The sequence below is a fragment of the Mustela nigripes genome, chromosome 3 (assembly GCF_022355385.1).
Source record: "Mustela nigripes isolate SB6536 chromosome 3, MUSNIG.SB6536, whole genome shotgun sequence".
NCBI lineage: Eukaryota > Metazoa > Chordata > Mammalia > Carnivora > Mustelidae > Mustela > Mustela nigripes.
In genome coordinates this window covers 102,800,664-102,817,734 of record NC_081559.1, presented here as the reverse complement: position 1 = coordinate 102,817,734, position 17,071 = coordinate 102,800,664, and the positions used below count along the sequence as shown (strand labels likewise).

General features: G+C 35.2%; 1 protein-coding gene across 6 annotated transcripts in view; it reads right to left on the bottom strand.

Moving 5' to 3' along the window:
• Positions 1-17,071, bottom strand: part of EPB41L5 (erythrocyte membrane protein band 4.1 like 5) — a 141,261-nt gene that overhangs the window by 80,454 nt on the left and 43,736 nt on the right. For all 6 annotated transcript variants that reach the window (XM_059394462.1, XM_059394464.1, XM_059394466.1 and 3 more), the window contains exons 6-14: positions 15,997-16,041; positions 15,786-15,838; positions 11,451-11,571; positions 11,231-11,318; positions 10,395-10,483; positions 7,661-7,730; positions 2,870-3,039; positions 1,721-1,827; positions 38-65 (exon numbers count right to left, since the gene is read on the bottom strand). In XM_059394462.1, the coding sequence (XP_059250445.1) occupies positions 38-65; positions 1,721-1,827; positions 2,870-3,039; positions 7,661-7,730; positions 10,395-10,483; positions 11,231-11,318; positions 11,451-11,571; positions 15,786-15,838; positions 15,997-16,041 (771 nt within the window). The remainder of the gene's footprint in view (positions 1-37; positions 66-1,720; positions 1,828-2,869; positions 3,040-7,660; positions 7,731-10,394; positions 10,484-11,230; positions 11,319-11,450; positions 11,572-15,785; positions 15,839-15,996; positions 16,042-17,071) is intronic.

Sequence of the window (17,071 nt, the reverse complement as noted above, 5' to 3'; positions counted from 1 at the left end):
TGCTAAATTCTAAATTCTGTTCCTAAATTGAACTCACCTGAGTTCTTCAGGTTTTGCAGTACTTCCTGACAGAGGGGAAAAAAAAAAAAAGAAAGTGTCCCATTAGTTTCCGCTTACATGACAAACTGCTTCACTCTTCATAAAAGTGTATCTAGGAGTTTTTAAGCCATATTTCCCACTTACAGATTTAAGAATCATCACTTCACAAAATGTTCTAGGATTCACACCATTAAAAGTCAATAATGACAATTACTTCCATTTTAAAAATAAGGCAATAAATGGGCGCCTGGGTGGCTCAGTGGGTTAAGCCGCTGCCTTCGGCTCAGGTCATGATCTCAGGGTCCTGGGATCGAGTCCCACATCGGGCTCTCTGCTCAGCAGGGGCCTGCTTCCCTCTCTCTCTCTCTGCCTGCCTCTCCATCTACTTGTGATTTCTCTCTGTCAAATAAATAAATAAAATCTTTAAAAAAAAAAAAAATAAGGCAATAAAATACCATTTTAAAACAGAACCACCTGCAAGCCTCCTAGAGTGAGGTAAGTGACAATAAAACACCGTTAGTGGTGGGGCACCTGGGTGGCTCAGTGGGTTAAGCCTCTGCCTTCAGCTCAGGTGTGCTGGGATCTAGCCCCGCATCGGGTTCTCTGCTCAGCAGGGAGCCTGCCTCCCCACTCTCTCTGCCTGCCTCTCTGCCTACTTGTGATCTCTGTCTGTCAAATAAATAAATAAAATCTTTAAAAAAAAAAAAAAAACCACTGTCAGTTGAAAATAAGGGTTAACTTACAATTTCAAATCATCACGAACTAAAATGGTTTCATTAAAAGATATGTATTATTTAATTTGTACGCCAAACAAAAATTATGAATATAAATGAGTTTTATTATGCCAAACATCAGGTTATGGCAGATGTTTCTGGACAACTGGGATGACCCTAATCAGACATACTTAAAATTCCATCTGTAGTTTAATACAAACTCAGACAAAACCGAACACAAGTTTTAGTTTCTCAAGTAAATCATGTTTTTTATTACATAATTAAAGCAACTTAAATATAAACTGATGTTTAAATTTAAACTCTATTTTTAAAGAATCCTAATATTATAATGCTATATGAAATAATTTTTACTTAATATTTATTCAACATATATAAGTGGGTTTTTTTTTTTAAGTTCCTAAGGGTATTTGAGAGACTACTATTAATGAAATCTGGAAGTCAAAAAGAGAATGGAAAGTGTTACTCCACAGAACAAATGTTAATATGAACAAAACTGAATGCAAACTCAAAATAGTATCTGAACTGGGATTCACATAAAGTTTAATCTCAGCAACAATACAGGCAATTTTTTCTTCCATTTTCTTTTGTTCTTCTTTAAAAAATATATATATATATTTATTTACTTACTTACTTGAGAGAGAGAGAGTGTGGGATCATGAGCAGGGGGTAGGGGTTGACGGAGAAGCAGGGAGCCTGATGTAGGACTCAATCCCAGGACCCTGAGATCATAACCCGAGCCAAAGGCATATACTTAAATGACTGAGCCACCCTGGCGCCCCCCTTCTATTTTCTTACACTGATTCTGTCATAACCAAAGTTAATAAATAAGAGTACTTCAGTTGATTGGAATTAACAAAATTCAGGTAACTTCCTTTCAAGTAAACATTACCAGCACATGATGGGACTGTTAAGGAAGAACAGTCTTTTGAAACAAGGTTGCATCTCACCCTTCATTTGTAGAGTTCTTCTAGAATATCGTTTGCTGGGTCTTCTTTCAAAGGATGCTGATCTTCTTGGTTTATTGGTTTTTGTGGTCTGATATTCAGTTTTCCCACTAAAATAAATGAGGCATATTAAGAGGAATAAGACAATGTAAGGCCTACAGTAATCAGATACCCATGAGAGAAAGTCTACATTAAGTTTTTCTTAAAAGAACCATCCTGAGCTTCATCCTGAAGGAACTAATAATAATAGCCTTGATGTCTCTCTTTACCACATCATTTTTCTACCTTTAGGCTTGTGTGAAATATGCAACATGCAAATTATACTGTCTTTCCATAAGCATGCATGTGCCTAGGAATGTACGGAGTAACTCTGGAATATCTGTGTTTTTATGCAACTCCTTTCCTCTCCCCATTCACTCACCTCATGCACAGTTTGCAATTAACTCAAGATTTTGTTATTTTTTTCTAATTGTGATACACTTTTCAGAGTAATTTTCCAGAAATATTTAAAACGATTTTCCTACTCTCTTTGATTTTCACTTAAATTCTGTTAAGAAAATGCCTCCTCACTTGTAATAAAGGTAGAACAGAAACTCTTACTTCATGAACCTCACACAATCACTTGCCACAATATTGATTATTATCCATTTGTTTTTTAAATCACAGTGACTCTCAGGGCATGCTTAAAACTCAATCAGCAATCTCTCAGGTAAACCAAAACATTTTTAACTTATGTTCCACACCTAAGGAATCTATAAAAATAACATAGCTTCAGGTTTATAAAAAACCAGAAATGTTATCCAGATTAACTTTCCTCTCAGTGCACAATAAATACCTTTTTCTATATGGTATTCAGCTATTGTATGGGGACTCCTTAAAACTCTTATTATATGAATTGAAATTGGGGGTTAATTAATATATAAAGTATTTGTCAAGACAGATATAAAATCCATGATACCAATACAATGCTTTCCTGTCTATTTCGGAAATGGCAATCAATAACAATACCATTTTGTCTGTCATTTGGCCTGTAGAAAACATGGCGAACTTACTCTATACCTTGGTTTCTACATCTGTAAAATGAGAGGTTAGCCTACACTTTTTGGCTTTATGAAAGAACGGAAGATATAGCAAGCAGCTATTGGCATTCACCTATATCTAAATCGTGATCCTAGTCGAATAAATCCTGATCGATGAGAACTCTTTTGGACCGGGCCTCGGAGACGAAAGAACGCATGATGTTCCACAGCACATTTCCATAAATGCTTGCATGCTTTTGGATGATCCAATCTAAAGACAAACGTATGCTCCTGCTCTTTGCCCTGAAAAAGAAAAGGATTAAAGAGAGGTAATTACTAGCTCCAACAGCTCTGCCCCTTGTTACTCAGGTACAAATACTGAGAGCAATACCAAGAATCAAATAATAAAGCATCTAGTTTCCTCCCTGAAACTCACTCTATAGCTACCTACACTAAAAGGCAGAGTTGAAATCAAGCAGTCCATTTTCACAGCCAATATAAAATTATTCTTAAAAAAGTGATCTCATTTCTCAGAGAAACAAAAACTGAGGCTTTATTTGCCACACTTTGGGATAATATATAACTATAATATAAAGAATCATACAAGATCTAGCAATATTATCAATAAACTTAAAAATGTGCATATTATTCATCACAGTAACCATACTCGCATGAATCTAATAATAATTAACATTCACAGGTACGTTTCTAAGGCTTTCATATGGATTAATTCAATGAGCAGATACTATAATTAGCGCTGTTTTACAGATTAGGAAACTGAAGTTCAAGAAATAAAGCCCAAGGTCACAAAGAAGAAACCAGAATTTGAAACTATTTGTGCTCCAGAGCCTGTCTGTAACAACTAAGCTTTACCACCTCTCTAAGGATAAAGATTTTAACACTAAAATTTATATTCAAAAGATTTTCTTCACAATCTCATTTATAATAGTAAAAATTGGCATAAAACCTTAAATGTCCAAAATGAGAGAAATTATCAAGTAAATAATAACATCTTTTAAAACTATACAAAAAGATAAATGAATAAATGATGACTGTAGTACTATTTATTCATACTATAGAATACTATATATAGGTTAAAAGGAATGGACTGATCTAAATGGCTAATCCTGTTTAGGTAAAATAAGGAAACTGCAAAAAAGAAAAAAAAATATATATGATTTACGCAAATTTTAAAACAATTCCACCACGTGTTATGATGTCTTTATATTTGGAAAAAGAAGGTATGAGAATGATACCCTCCAAGAATGATGGCCAGCTAAAGAGAAGAAAGGGGACAAACCAGAGGGTTAGACCTCAGCTATATTGCATACTCTATTACTAATTTTCCTTTCTAAGAGAGAATTCTAAAGCAGCAATGACAAAAATGTTAATCTAGATGAGTGACATGGATATTACATTTAGGATTTTTTGCACTTTCCAGTATACTTTCAGTATTTTATAAATTAAACTATTTTGTTACTTTAAAACATTACATAAACTGTGTAGTTTTTTCATGACTCCAATATAGGCAAAGATTCTTAAATTTTAACACTCAGAAAGTACTGACCAGAAAGGAAGAAAATTTATGAAGTCTATTACTTTAAAATTAAAAATGCTCTGTCCAAAACATACTATTTTTTTTTAAAGATTTTATTTATTTGACAGAGAGAGAAAGAGATCACAAGTAGGCAGAAAGGCAGGCGGGGGTGGGAGGGGAGGGAAGCAGGCTCCTGGCTAAGCATAGAGCCCAATGTGGGGCTCGATCCGAGGACCCTGAGCCGAAGGCAGAGGCTTAACCCACTGAGTCACCCAGGTGCCCCCAAAACATACTATTAAGGGAGTCAAAGGAAGCCAAGGAGAAGATACTTACAACACATATTATCTGCAAAGAACTAATGTTCAGAATACATAAAGAACTTCAATGAGGAAAAAAGCACATGACCCAACAAAAAAATGAGCAAAAGACTTGAACAGGCACTTCATAAAAGAGAATATCCAAATTTTCAATAAATATATAAATAAGTGCTAAACAGTCATCAGGGGAATGCACATGAAAACCATCCACATGAATTGCTAAAATGAAAAAAGAGAATACCAAACATTGCCCCCCAAAAAAGAACAAAGGGAACTCTCTCATACTGCAGGTGAAAATGTGTATGTAGAATATGAATATTTATAATAATAATATGTATATGTATAAACACTTTTGAAAACAGTTTGATAGTATCCACAAAAGCCAAACACGTGCTTATCCTAGCCTTCAGGGCAATACTTCTAAGGGCCGTAAACTAACAACTCAAATGTCCATCAACATCAGGATGGATAAAAAAGCGTGGTCTATAAGTAAAATGGAATACTATATAACAGTAAAAGAATGAGCCAATTACAGCAACCTTGCCACAAGAGGGGTGCAGCTCACAAATGTAATGTTTAAATACAGAAGTCAGACAAAAAGAAACAGTCAGTCCAGTTTCACTTAGATAAAGTTCAAAACATAAACAAAAACCAATGTATGGTGTTAAAGTCAGGAGAATGGTTGTTACCATTGGAGGCCTGTACCTGGTGGGAGGCAAAAAGAAAGCATATCCCTACAGCAGTGTTCTATTTATTTCTCCATCCGGGTGCTGGTCAACACAATAGGTTGTTTGTGAAAATCCAACAAGCTGCACACTTCTTTTTGCACTTATCTGAATATATGTTACACTTCAATAAAACTTACAAACAGAAAATACACACAGAAAAAAAAATGGGAAAGCATGTAACCTCAAAGTAGGAAAAATCCTTGAAAGATTTCCATGAAAGATTAGTAAATTTGCCTACTTAAAATTTTTTTAAGTATGTGGCAAAAAGCATAAGTAATGTTAAAATTCAACCATTATATAAAATATTTACAGTTTCTATGACAAAGGGCAAAACCACTAAGAAAAAGGCCAAATGACAAAATGGGCAAGGATATGTAAGAATAATGTTTGGAGAAAAGGAAATACAAAGAACTCAAATATATGAAAAGATGTTCAACATCAATCATAATAACAGAAATAAAAATCAAACCTATAATGAAATCCCGTTTTCCACCTTTCGGATAAAACTGTGACAACTCCCTCTGAGGAAAGAGTTTGATCCTTGATAGGCTCTCTGTATCCAGGACAAATGCACATTTGAACCAGCAAATTCACCTCCAGGAAATTATCCTTACAGATACATGCCAATGTATAAATTCTTGCATATATAGTGAATGTTAATGAGAATTTATTAAATTAGGGTACATCTATATAGAATATCGTGCAGTTTAGTTTTTTTTAAAACAAGAACAAAGAAGCATTCTATATAGTCATATGGAAAAGATTCCAAAAATTATAATGTACAGTTTAAAAAGGATTAGTACATAACAGTCTAAAAGCATGGTAACTTTGTGTAAAAAAGAATTGATAGACACATTTGTGTGTGCATGCACATGTGTATAAAATACCTTCAAAAAGATATCCAAGAAGCTAATACTATTTAAGATCAAATCTAAAATGACACTGATGGGGCACCTGGGTGGCTCAGTGGGTTAAGGCTTCTGCCTTCGGCTTGGGTCGTGATCCCGGGGTCCTAGGATCGAGCCCCACGTCGGGCTCTCTGCTCAGCAGAGAACCTGCTTCCCTTCCTCTCTCACTGCCTGCCTCTCTGTCTACTTGTGATCTCTGTCAAATAAATAAATAAAATCTTTAAAAAAAAAATTAAAATTAAAAATTAAAAAAATAGGGACGCCTGGGTGGCTCAGTTGGTGGACGACTGCTTTCAGCTCGGGTCATGATCCTGGAGTCCCGGGATCGAGTCCCGCATCGGGCTCCCAGCTTCATGGGGAGTCTGCTTCTCCCTCTGACCTTCTCCTCGCTCATGCTCTCTCTCACCTCCTCTCTCTCAAATAAATAAATAAAATCTTTAAAAAAAAAAATTTAAAAAATATATATATATATAAAATAAAATGACACTGATTGTAAGATGCACAATTATCTTATGGCCCAAATAAGAATGAATGTCACCAATTAAATTATCACCATATTTCTTTATCACATAGAATTATATTTTATTCTTCTCGAAGAACTTCCTTTAGGTTTAGAGACAAATATCACTGAATCATGCATGTGCTTATATATAAAGGAAACTATTTGTAAAATAAATTTTTAGATGGGAAATATGCCTCTTCTGAGTCATTATCCATTCACCTTTTGATAATATAATGATCATCCTCTGTATCATCAATAGACTTCCTTTTAAAATGCTCTATTGCTTCTATGATTTTCTTCTAAGCTGTGTGATAGGGCAATCCTTTGCATGTATCTCGGTAATAAAACTTGAAATTTGCAAAATTACGATTTTATTTAATTTTCAGAATCTTCTTTTAGGTTCCCTTCTAAGTAGTCCTTCTCACTCATCATTGTGCATACAAGTCTTTTTGACATTTGCCAAACTTGCTTTTAATCTATATATATGTTTTTCAATTTATTTCTTTGCATGCAATAAAGTTACTTTTATTTATTCACGATTCTGTGAGTTTTGACAAATGCAGAGAGACTACAAACTACCACCAAAATCAGGTTACAGAATAGTTCTCTCATGCCCCCAAATTCTTATGCTGTTCCTTTGTAGGCAAACCTCCCCATTCTCCCTAATCCCAAACAATCAGTGATCTGTTCTATTACTACAGGTCTGCCCTTCCCAGATCATCACATAAATGAAACCATACAAGTCATAATGTTCCAAGTCTGGCTTCTTTCATGCATAATGCATTCAAGATACATCCATGTTCTGTGTATCAATTAGGAGCTAGAGCTAACAAAAAAAGTAATTCTTAATTTAGAAGGCTTTATTAAAAAATATTAGACTTGAGTTACCATGCAATACTGTCATTGTTAAAAAAGTAATGCAAAGTTCCTACCTGATCATCATCTTCTACAACCACAAGGGTTAATTTATTCTTCTTAAAATCCAATCTGGTTATCTTGGGCCTATAATAATATCAGAAGAAAAGCCAGATTTCAAATAAATGTTCTCTAAATAAAAAGAAAATGTTTGTTGTTACTTCTAGCACATTAATCATCTTAACGGCTGAAATGAAAACTGATAAGGGGTAAACATAACCTGTACTGCCCACCAACAAAGCCTCCAATCTAAAAAATATTTAGGATAACAGAAAAAAACATTTCAAAAGCAGTATCGCTAATAAAACCAAGGCAGCACATGTATCAGACACATTAAAAATGTTAAAAAAAAAAAAAGAAAATGAGGAAATCCATACATATATTTTATAGACTCCCAGCTACAGTACAAGAGAGTTTCCAGGCCTAGTGTAAAGCACTAACCAACATAAGAACTAGATACAGGAAAGACTATAAAGTTTTGTTAAAAGACATAAAAGAAAACAAATTCTTGATTAGGGCCTTCAACTCTATTTTCTCTATCAATTTTGGTTTGAGAAGTAAAACTATAATCTTAACAAAAAAAAATTTTTTTTAAAGCCTCACTCTATGGCCCCTTTTCCAACTCTGTCTCCCACCTGTACTGAAATCCTCAACAACCTACACGTATGAACTCTGTACTTCTATGACTTGTGAATGTCAAAACAAAACTTTCATTCTAACTTTCAAATATAACCTATACAAAAAATATAATTACAAGGCATAACTTGTTTACAAAAGTTGTACCAAAACAATAAGTATAACAGGTGGGGGGGGGAGCTAGCACTTATTTAAGTGTAACAAATACTTATATAATACCTATGAAGTATCAGATACTCTTATAAGTGTTTTACATGTATTAATTCAAATGATTCTCACAACAACCTTAAGAGGTGGTACAAAAGATGCTTTCTTTATCTCACTGCCTACAGCATTCTCTGGTCATGAAGTGTGTTCTGTCTGTCCACAGTGGCAAGCTGGAACTGTCAGAGAATTAAATAAACACCCCAGAGCTCCTTGACCTATCAAGAGACACTTATGAAGATGACCCACTGAAGTCTCTCAGAAAGTCCCTAGCAGAGACACCTGTATTCAAAAATAAATATTATCTCCAAATTTTTGAGAGAAAGCAATTTTCAACCTAAAATTCCCAGTCCAATTATCAAGAAAGCATAAGAGAATAAACAATTTTAGAGTATCCAAGGATTCAAACAATTTACCTCCTATACCCCACTTTGCTTAGGCAGGTACTTGAGGAAATAGATCAGAATTACAGGAATAAGACATAAAGGATCCTAGCTGAGAAAACAGATTAAAGCTGCAGAGTAACCTGAAGAGCAGACAGTTCCAACTGGAACAGAAGAATCTTTCAATGCAACTCTGAAGATGAAAGAACGTAAGGCTAAGACAAAGGCAGGTAATGCAAAGGGTTGTGTGGGGTGTGTGAGACTGACAGGTCGGGGGGAGCCAGGAACTCTGGGAAAAACAAAAACCTATAAAGGAAAAAAAATAAATGTAATCCCAGTTGTGAGCTCAAGGAATTTCAGACTGATCAAAAGAAAGACAGGATCATGAGACAGCAATATTGTGCAATGAACTTTACTGATGTGTCTGGAGAGGGTTGCATGAGAAGGGAAGTCTTCAATGGGAGACCTTCCAGAGGTGGCTGCACAAAGTTACCACCAAAGAAGGGGAAGTGGGCAAGGCAACTTGTAGGAGAGGGGAATCAGAGAGGGGGCTTAGGTTTCTACTCAATGGCAATCGGCAGCAAGCGGGGAGTGTATGGGTCAGAGAGCTCTGAAGGACAGAGTGGTCTGAGGACTTTGAGAGATACAGGATTTGTCTTATCTAAGACTAGCAGGGGTCAGGTACATTTGCCTGGGGGGACATGCAAAGCAGGCTCTAAGTCATTAAAAGTATACCTATTGGGCTATATACAAAGTAACTGCGAGATAGGAATTTGAGTTTTAGGCTGGTTGGCTCTGAGCTGACAATCCTGGCATGCTGTGAAGAAGTAAACACCACAGGGGCCCATCTTCAGCTCCTAGTACATAGCACTGGTATACCAGAAAGCTCTACACCAATTCTGACACAGGGTTAACAATATGAACAGTATCTCCTGAATTCAATTCTTAGAACAATCCAGCCAAGATGTGAAGAACTTAACCATGGCTACAAAATCCAAGTAAAATCAATTCTTGATATAAAATGCAAAAATAATATAAAAATATAAATGATAGAAGTTGGGACCTAAAAAGAGAAGCACAGCTTGAAGGGAGGGGTAAATATTTTCCTTTTATACAACACCAAGTAGGGAGTAATGAGACTGCCTGTGGAACAAGATGTACTAAAAACCATGATGGAACTACATGACAGCAGAGTGTCCATGTGAACACTTAATACATAATGGAAAAATGGATGGAAGAGTTTAAAATTTACTTCTGCAGGGGCAGGGGGACTAAACATGGGTAAGGAATATTATAGGAGAAAGTTGCTTTTTATTCACAATCTTTTCAGAATCATTTGATTTTCAAATTCATTTTTAATAATTTTTAAAAAATTTTTTTATATAAACATATAATGTATTATTAGCCTCAGGAGTACGGGTCTGTGAATCGCCATGTCAAATTCAATTCTATGTACTAACTTCAGAGATGTTTTTTACTAATTAAAAAAAAAAACAACAACAATATCTATAATATTAACTTTGCTTACCAAAAAAATAAGCCAATTTTGGTCTCTCCTTCAAAAACAAGGACTCCTGTTGGAGTTAGTCCCAAGCTATAGTCATTCCCATCTCTAGCCTAATTTAAAGAGAACGAAATGTGTTAGCTTTATTTGCATAAAACAGATTTTCCATGTTCACAGTTCATTTTCACACTGAATTATGTTAACTATATATAGGCTAATATTAATATGCAAAGTGTTTTAAACAATCAGCATACCCAAAACAACGTTCTCAGGGAAACTGATACATGCATTTACTTGACTGTAACACCCATCTTAAAGTATGTCATCACTGAAAATACACTGTGGTATACTTCCACTACAAAGAAAGCTCTTTGCACATTCTGTCCATATTCTATTTAACACTTAAATTACAAATTTTTAAAAAAAGACTGACTTTCAGGAAAAACTTAGTTATTTAAACCAGAAATAACTTAATACATCTTCTCAAAGTCCTCTCTCAAGCTATAATTTTCAACTTTGCTTCCTAAATTATTTTAATTTTTAAACAGTCTATTCAGCTTAAGTGATACAAGATGATATGAATATGAAGTGAAAGAATTAAAAATGATTTAAAAATCTAAAAATACAGTAATACACCTTAAAAATACACATGTATCTTTTTGGGAGATTTTTGGTTGTTTCTCTTCTTTCTTATAATGACCCTTCATGTGAGATTCTCATATTTAACCTCAATCTTTATAATACATCCCAAGTACCCAGTGCTATACCATCTCCGTGCATTCCCTCATGCTAAAAAATGCCAGTTATCTTGAATCTTGAAGGAAAAAACTTTTTAAAAAGCATCATAACACAGTTCTTACCTTGACCACATGCATATCAACCCCATACATTTCTAACCACTTGGCTTTATTCAGGTAATTGGTTTCAGCTTGTGCTGGTGTTTGACCTCTGAAATTTAGAAAACAATAATGTTTAAAATAATAATAAATATAAATTTTATACCAAGAACAGAAACAGAAGAAAACAAATATAAAATCAGTGTGGCCATGTTAAAGAAAAGTGTGATTAAATGTCAAATACCTGTATTCCTTCCATTTCTCAAAAATAGCCAGCTCCATCTCTTCAGTCTGAATGGGCACAAACCGGAACTCAGATACAAGTTCAGGACTATGTTCAGCAAGATCATAGTCACCAAGTTCAGCTATAAACATAAATTCCACAAAGTTTTATTTTGTTAAAAAGTTTATTTCCTGCTGAATCTTCCTTCAAAACTCATTTTGTTAATAAAAACTGCTAAAATTAGATTCTTTTCGTAAACTACAAGTAAGTCATTAACACCTGGACCATTCCCAAAAATAAATCTAGCTCAGACTAACAACCTGTCAATGTCTATAAACACAATCACATACTTGTGGTTGGTGGTATATTTTCAAATAAATGGGTTTCTGTTCATTTATTTCATATCTTATAATGCTTAGCTTTTGAAAACTTTCAAGACTTCCTTAGAGAAATACGTTTTGGCCTTGTAATAAATAAACAAAAATACCAGCAACATTTATAAAAAACAATTAGCACTAGGCATCTACTAAGAATCTAATATGCAGAGGAATACCTAAGGTGGTTCAGCTGGTTAAGTATCAGACTCTTGATTTTTTTTGAAAGGTTCTATTTACTTATTTGACAGAAAGAGAGATCACAAGTAGGCAGAGAGGCAGGCAGAGACAGAGAGGGAGAAGCAGGCTCCCTGCTGAGCAGAGAGCCTGATGTGGGGCTTAATCCCAGGACCCTGAGATCATGACCTGAGCCGAAGGCAGAGACTTAACCCACTGAGTCACCCAGGTGCCCCCAGACTCTTGATTTTGACTCAGGTCATAATCTCAGAGTTGTAAGACTAAGCCCCATGTCAGGCTCTGCACTGGGCATAAGCCTGCTTAAGACTCTCTCTCCCTCTCTCCCTTCCCACCCCCAGCTTGTACACATGTTCTCTCTTTAAAAAAAAACAAAACAAAACAAAAAGAATCTAATGTGCAGAGAACATGACATCACACACCACTAAAAGATAGTCTCGGGTGCCTGGGGGGCTCAATTGGTTAAGCGTCCAACTCTTTTTTTTTTTTTTAAGATTTTAATTTATTTATTTAACAGACAGAGAGATATCACAAGTAGGCAGAGCAGCAAACAGTGAGAAAGGGGGGGGGGGAGCAGGCTCCCTGCTGAGCAGATAGCCTGATGCGGGGCTCAATTCCAAGACCCTGAGATATGACCTGAGCCAAAGGCAGAGACTTAACTCACTGAGCCACCCAGATGCCCCTAGCATCCACTCTTGATTTCAGCTCAGATAATGATCTCAGGGTCATGGGATCCAGTCCTGGGTCAGTCTTCTTGGTGAGCACATAGTCTGCTTTATCCCTCTCCCTCTGCTCCTCCCCCCATTTGCATGCTCTCTTTTCTCTCTCTCACATAAATAAATAAATCTTAAAAAAAAAAAAGGATACAGTCTCTATCCTGGAATTATAAATTGTTAATCCTAAAGAAGTAACTGAGAGAGGGGCATTTGGGTGGCTTAGTAGGTTAAATATCTGCCTTCCATTCAGGTCATGACCCCAGGGTCCTGGGATCTAGCCCAGCAGGAGTCTGCTTCTCCTTCTGCCCCTCCCACCCTGCCGATGCTCGCTCTCTCTCTCACAAATAAATGAGATCTTTAAAAAAATGTATTTTAGGGGCGCCTGAGTGGCTCAGTGGGTTAAGCCGCTGCCTTCGGTTCAGGTCATGATCTCAGGGTCCTGGGATTGAGTCCCGCATCGGGCTCTCTGCTCAGCAGAGAGCCTGCTTCCCTCTCTCTCTCTCTCTCTGGCTGCCTCTCTGTCTACTTGTGATTTCTCTCTGTCAAATTAATAAATAAAATCTTTAAAAAAAAATGTATTTTAAATTAAAAAAAAAAAACCTTCAAGGAAAATTAGTAAAAAAATATTTGGGGAAGGGAGGCAGTAGGAAAAAACCTGGACAATGCACAAACATTTATGTACACCCATCTGTGGTTTTCTCTGAACTGTGGGTTTGGGAAACAGAGTAGGTGATTCTAATTTTCTATGCTTTAGACATTTTCCTTTAAAAGAATATTTTACTCATATTTAAAAGTTAAACTATTTCCACGTTTATTAAAAAAATCCAGCTGTGGGGCGCCTAGGTGGCTCAGTGGGCTAAAGCCTTTGCCTTTGGCTCGGGTCATGATCCCAAGGTCCTGGCATTGAGCCCCACGTTGGGCTCTCTGCTCAGCGGAGAGCCTGCTTCCCTTCCTCTCTCTCTGGCTGCCTCTCTGCCTACCTGTGATCTCTGTCTGTCAAATAAATTTTAAAAATTAAAAAAAAAAAAAATCCAGCTGTGTAGGAAGAAATACATAGATCTTGAGTTAAAAATAAAACTGATAATACCTCATCTATTGAACACTGACTCTACACATTAGACATATTAGAAATATATTGTCATCTATTTTCTGCACAACCTTACAAAATATTTATCATGCCAACTTTATTACTGAAGAAACTGCTCTTTTGTCTGGACCATAATTTTTTTTTTCAAGATTTTATTTATTTATTTGACAGAGAGAGATCACAAGTAGGCAGAGAGGCAGGCAGAGAGGGGGAAGCAGGCTCCCTGACGAGGGACTCAATCCCAGGACCCTGAGATCATGACGTGAGCCGAAAGCAGAGGCCTAACCCACTGAGCCACCCAGGCACCCTGGACCATAATGTTTTTTAAAAAACACAAAACAAAATCTGCTACCTAATGTTCAGGATACATACTAAAATGGCAAGGAAAAACTGAAAGTATGAGAAAAAGTTATTAACAAAAATTTTTCTGATAAAATATAAAATCATAAATGAGAAACAAAGAAGTCATTTTATGGAGATGGGAGTAGCACTTCAGCAAATTTACTCTTAAGGGCCTTAAGACAGGATTTGGCAAACTATTAGACACAGGACAAAGAGATATAGAAGATATGATGAAGTATGAAGGAATCATGTAAATAATTGTGCCCTGGATGAAAGAGAAAGCAGGAAAGAGCTTTTGCTCAGGAAAAAAATGTGATAAGTAGAGTTAAGAGATAACAAAATAGAACTACAATGCATTAATCAAACAAAAAGTACTCAGTAAGCACTACTTTGAATAGTGTTTTGTTAAATACACAAAAATGTAGAAAATCACATTTTCAAGAAGCACATACCTTGGCTATCAAGTCAGTTACACAATTGAGACCCAGAAAAAATATATGAGGCCGAAAGTGGCAAAACACATACACTGACAAAGAGAGCTTTTCAGTAGATGAAAGTTTTAGAATTATCAACCTCATACAGGAATTAATAAAATGTAAAAATATGTGCTTTCAAGAAAAAAATGCATGCGATTATACATTTCTGATTATTACAGTGCTAGAGATATAGCATTTCCACGCTAATATCTGACTTTTTACAGATGAGAAAGCAAATTTTAACTTGTAGACAGACTAGGATAGTAGATGGAGGCAGGTAGATAATTTACACTAGTGGCAAGTTTTTGAAGTACAGAAATTTCTTCTGGTCACCAATCCCTCTATCAACAAGAAAATATGCTTTCTTAAACAGTGGAAGCACAAAATAAGTAAAAATATTAGGTTTACCATAAAAACATAAAAATTTAGTCTTATTATTATCCACATAATTGCAAATAAATACTACTGATCCTAGAGGGATTAGGTATATATATATAATCACTAAAAAAGTATAAATGCCTTAATAATCACTAAATTTTATTTGTATTCTAGTATATACAAATACTCCAATAGAATATTTATTTCTGTTTTGTGAATGAGGACCAAAGTTATAGTTTTCTTAAAATGCCCATTTTTCACACACATACACACACACAAAACCTAAGCTTAACAGTGTATGGTCAGTTTAACAAGGTACAAAACTGAGTTTTTCATTAATCTCATTTACTGGAAAATACTTTTTTTAATTATTAAAATTACCACAGGAACTTTAACATATGCTCTAAGCATTTCTTCCATAGATTCATTTTTAAGAATAAACCTAAAGAAAGCAAAACATGCAACTATTGCAAAAATTTACTCCTATATCCCTGCATTCTTTTCAAGGAAAAAAAATAGCATTACACTTATTAAATGACCAAGTCGACTGCAGTTTTTGTTTGAAAATAACATACAGATGGAAAGGGAGCAAATAAAATGAAAGGAAGAAACAGAAGGTAATATTCTAAAACAAGTAAAAGTAATAGTTAGAATATTGATACAAGTTTACATAACAACAGCAGTGTTACTTTTCTTGCACATCGTTTTGACTCTTTTAAAATTCTTAACTAAAAATATACCCCCAAAATTATGCTTTATTCTTAACAGTCAACATAAGAATTGCTTACCTTGCAGATTATAAGCTGCCAGCTGAACTGCTGTATCAAAGGGACACTCTAATCTGAGACCAAAACACGAATTTGTTAGATGAGTCAACTTCATAAGTGGAAATAATACACATTTTATGTTGACCATTTCTTTTTCATAATTAACTATGAGTTTATTTTTCAAAATCATTTTCAATTACCTAAAATGTGGTTTACCTTAAATAATACTCACTTTCCACTGAGAATATCTTGTTTTAACTGAAGAACAAATAAATACCTAAGGAAAATAAAAAGCACATATATAACTAACCAGAAAAACCTACTTTGAAAAATAATTCAACTCTTCTAATGTAAGAAGAAACATTCTTAATTATAGAATTTTGTCTGCAATAGACCCTATAAAAGAAAAAAAAGAAAAACAAAACAACAACAAAAAAACGGGGACAATGAGCATCAGGATGGTAGCATGTTCATAATAGCAAGGAACAGAAAAGGCCACAGACTACAGCACAGCCACCTTAAGGATAAAGGTTTTAAGCAAATTTTTGAGAACGAGCTCTGTGATCTCATTTAACTTTACTCTCACAATACATGTCCCCTCATATGTGAAAGGAAATGTGCATGTATGTAACTATGGAGATTAACTATAATCTCACTGGCAGAGTATTCAAGAGGAAACCCTTCTAAAGGGACTCAGCAACTAACTCAGTTTTTACTTAATAAACAATATGTGTGTATTAATCATGAATTTACCACATAGAGTCAGTGAAAAAATATGGAAGACAAAATAAAAGTAATTGTATATAACCTACTTAAAGTTTGTTTAAAACTATTCAAACCAAATCAGGTTCTAATATTTTACATCAGTCAATGGCATTTCAATTGGTAAAGTCAGAAGCCAACTTGAATAAACTCTCAGTGGCCAAAGATAGATCATTCTGAACATCAATAAACACAACATCAATAAATATAATACGACAATATAGTCAACCATACAGTCATGTTTAAAACCCATGAGTTGATAATGATACTTAAAAAAAAAAAGAACTTACTAGTTACCTTTACAGGATGCTAGAGAACCAAGTCTTTATTTGAAAAATTGATAAAGGGAAAAAAAAATTGTACACTTAAAAACACTGTCCTGGGGGCACCTGGGTGGCTCAGTGGGTTAAGCCGCTGCCTTCGGCTCGGGTCGTGATCTCAGGGTCCTGGGATCGAGTCCCACATCGGACTCTCTGCTCAGCAGGGGGCCTGCTTCCCTCTCTCTCTCTCTGCCTGCCTCTCTGTCTACTGTGATCTCTGTCTGT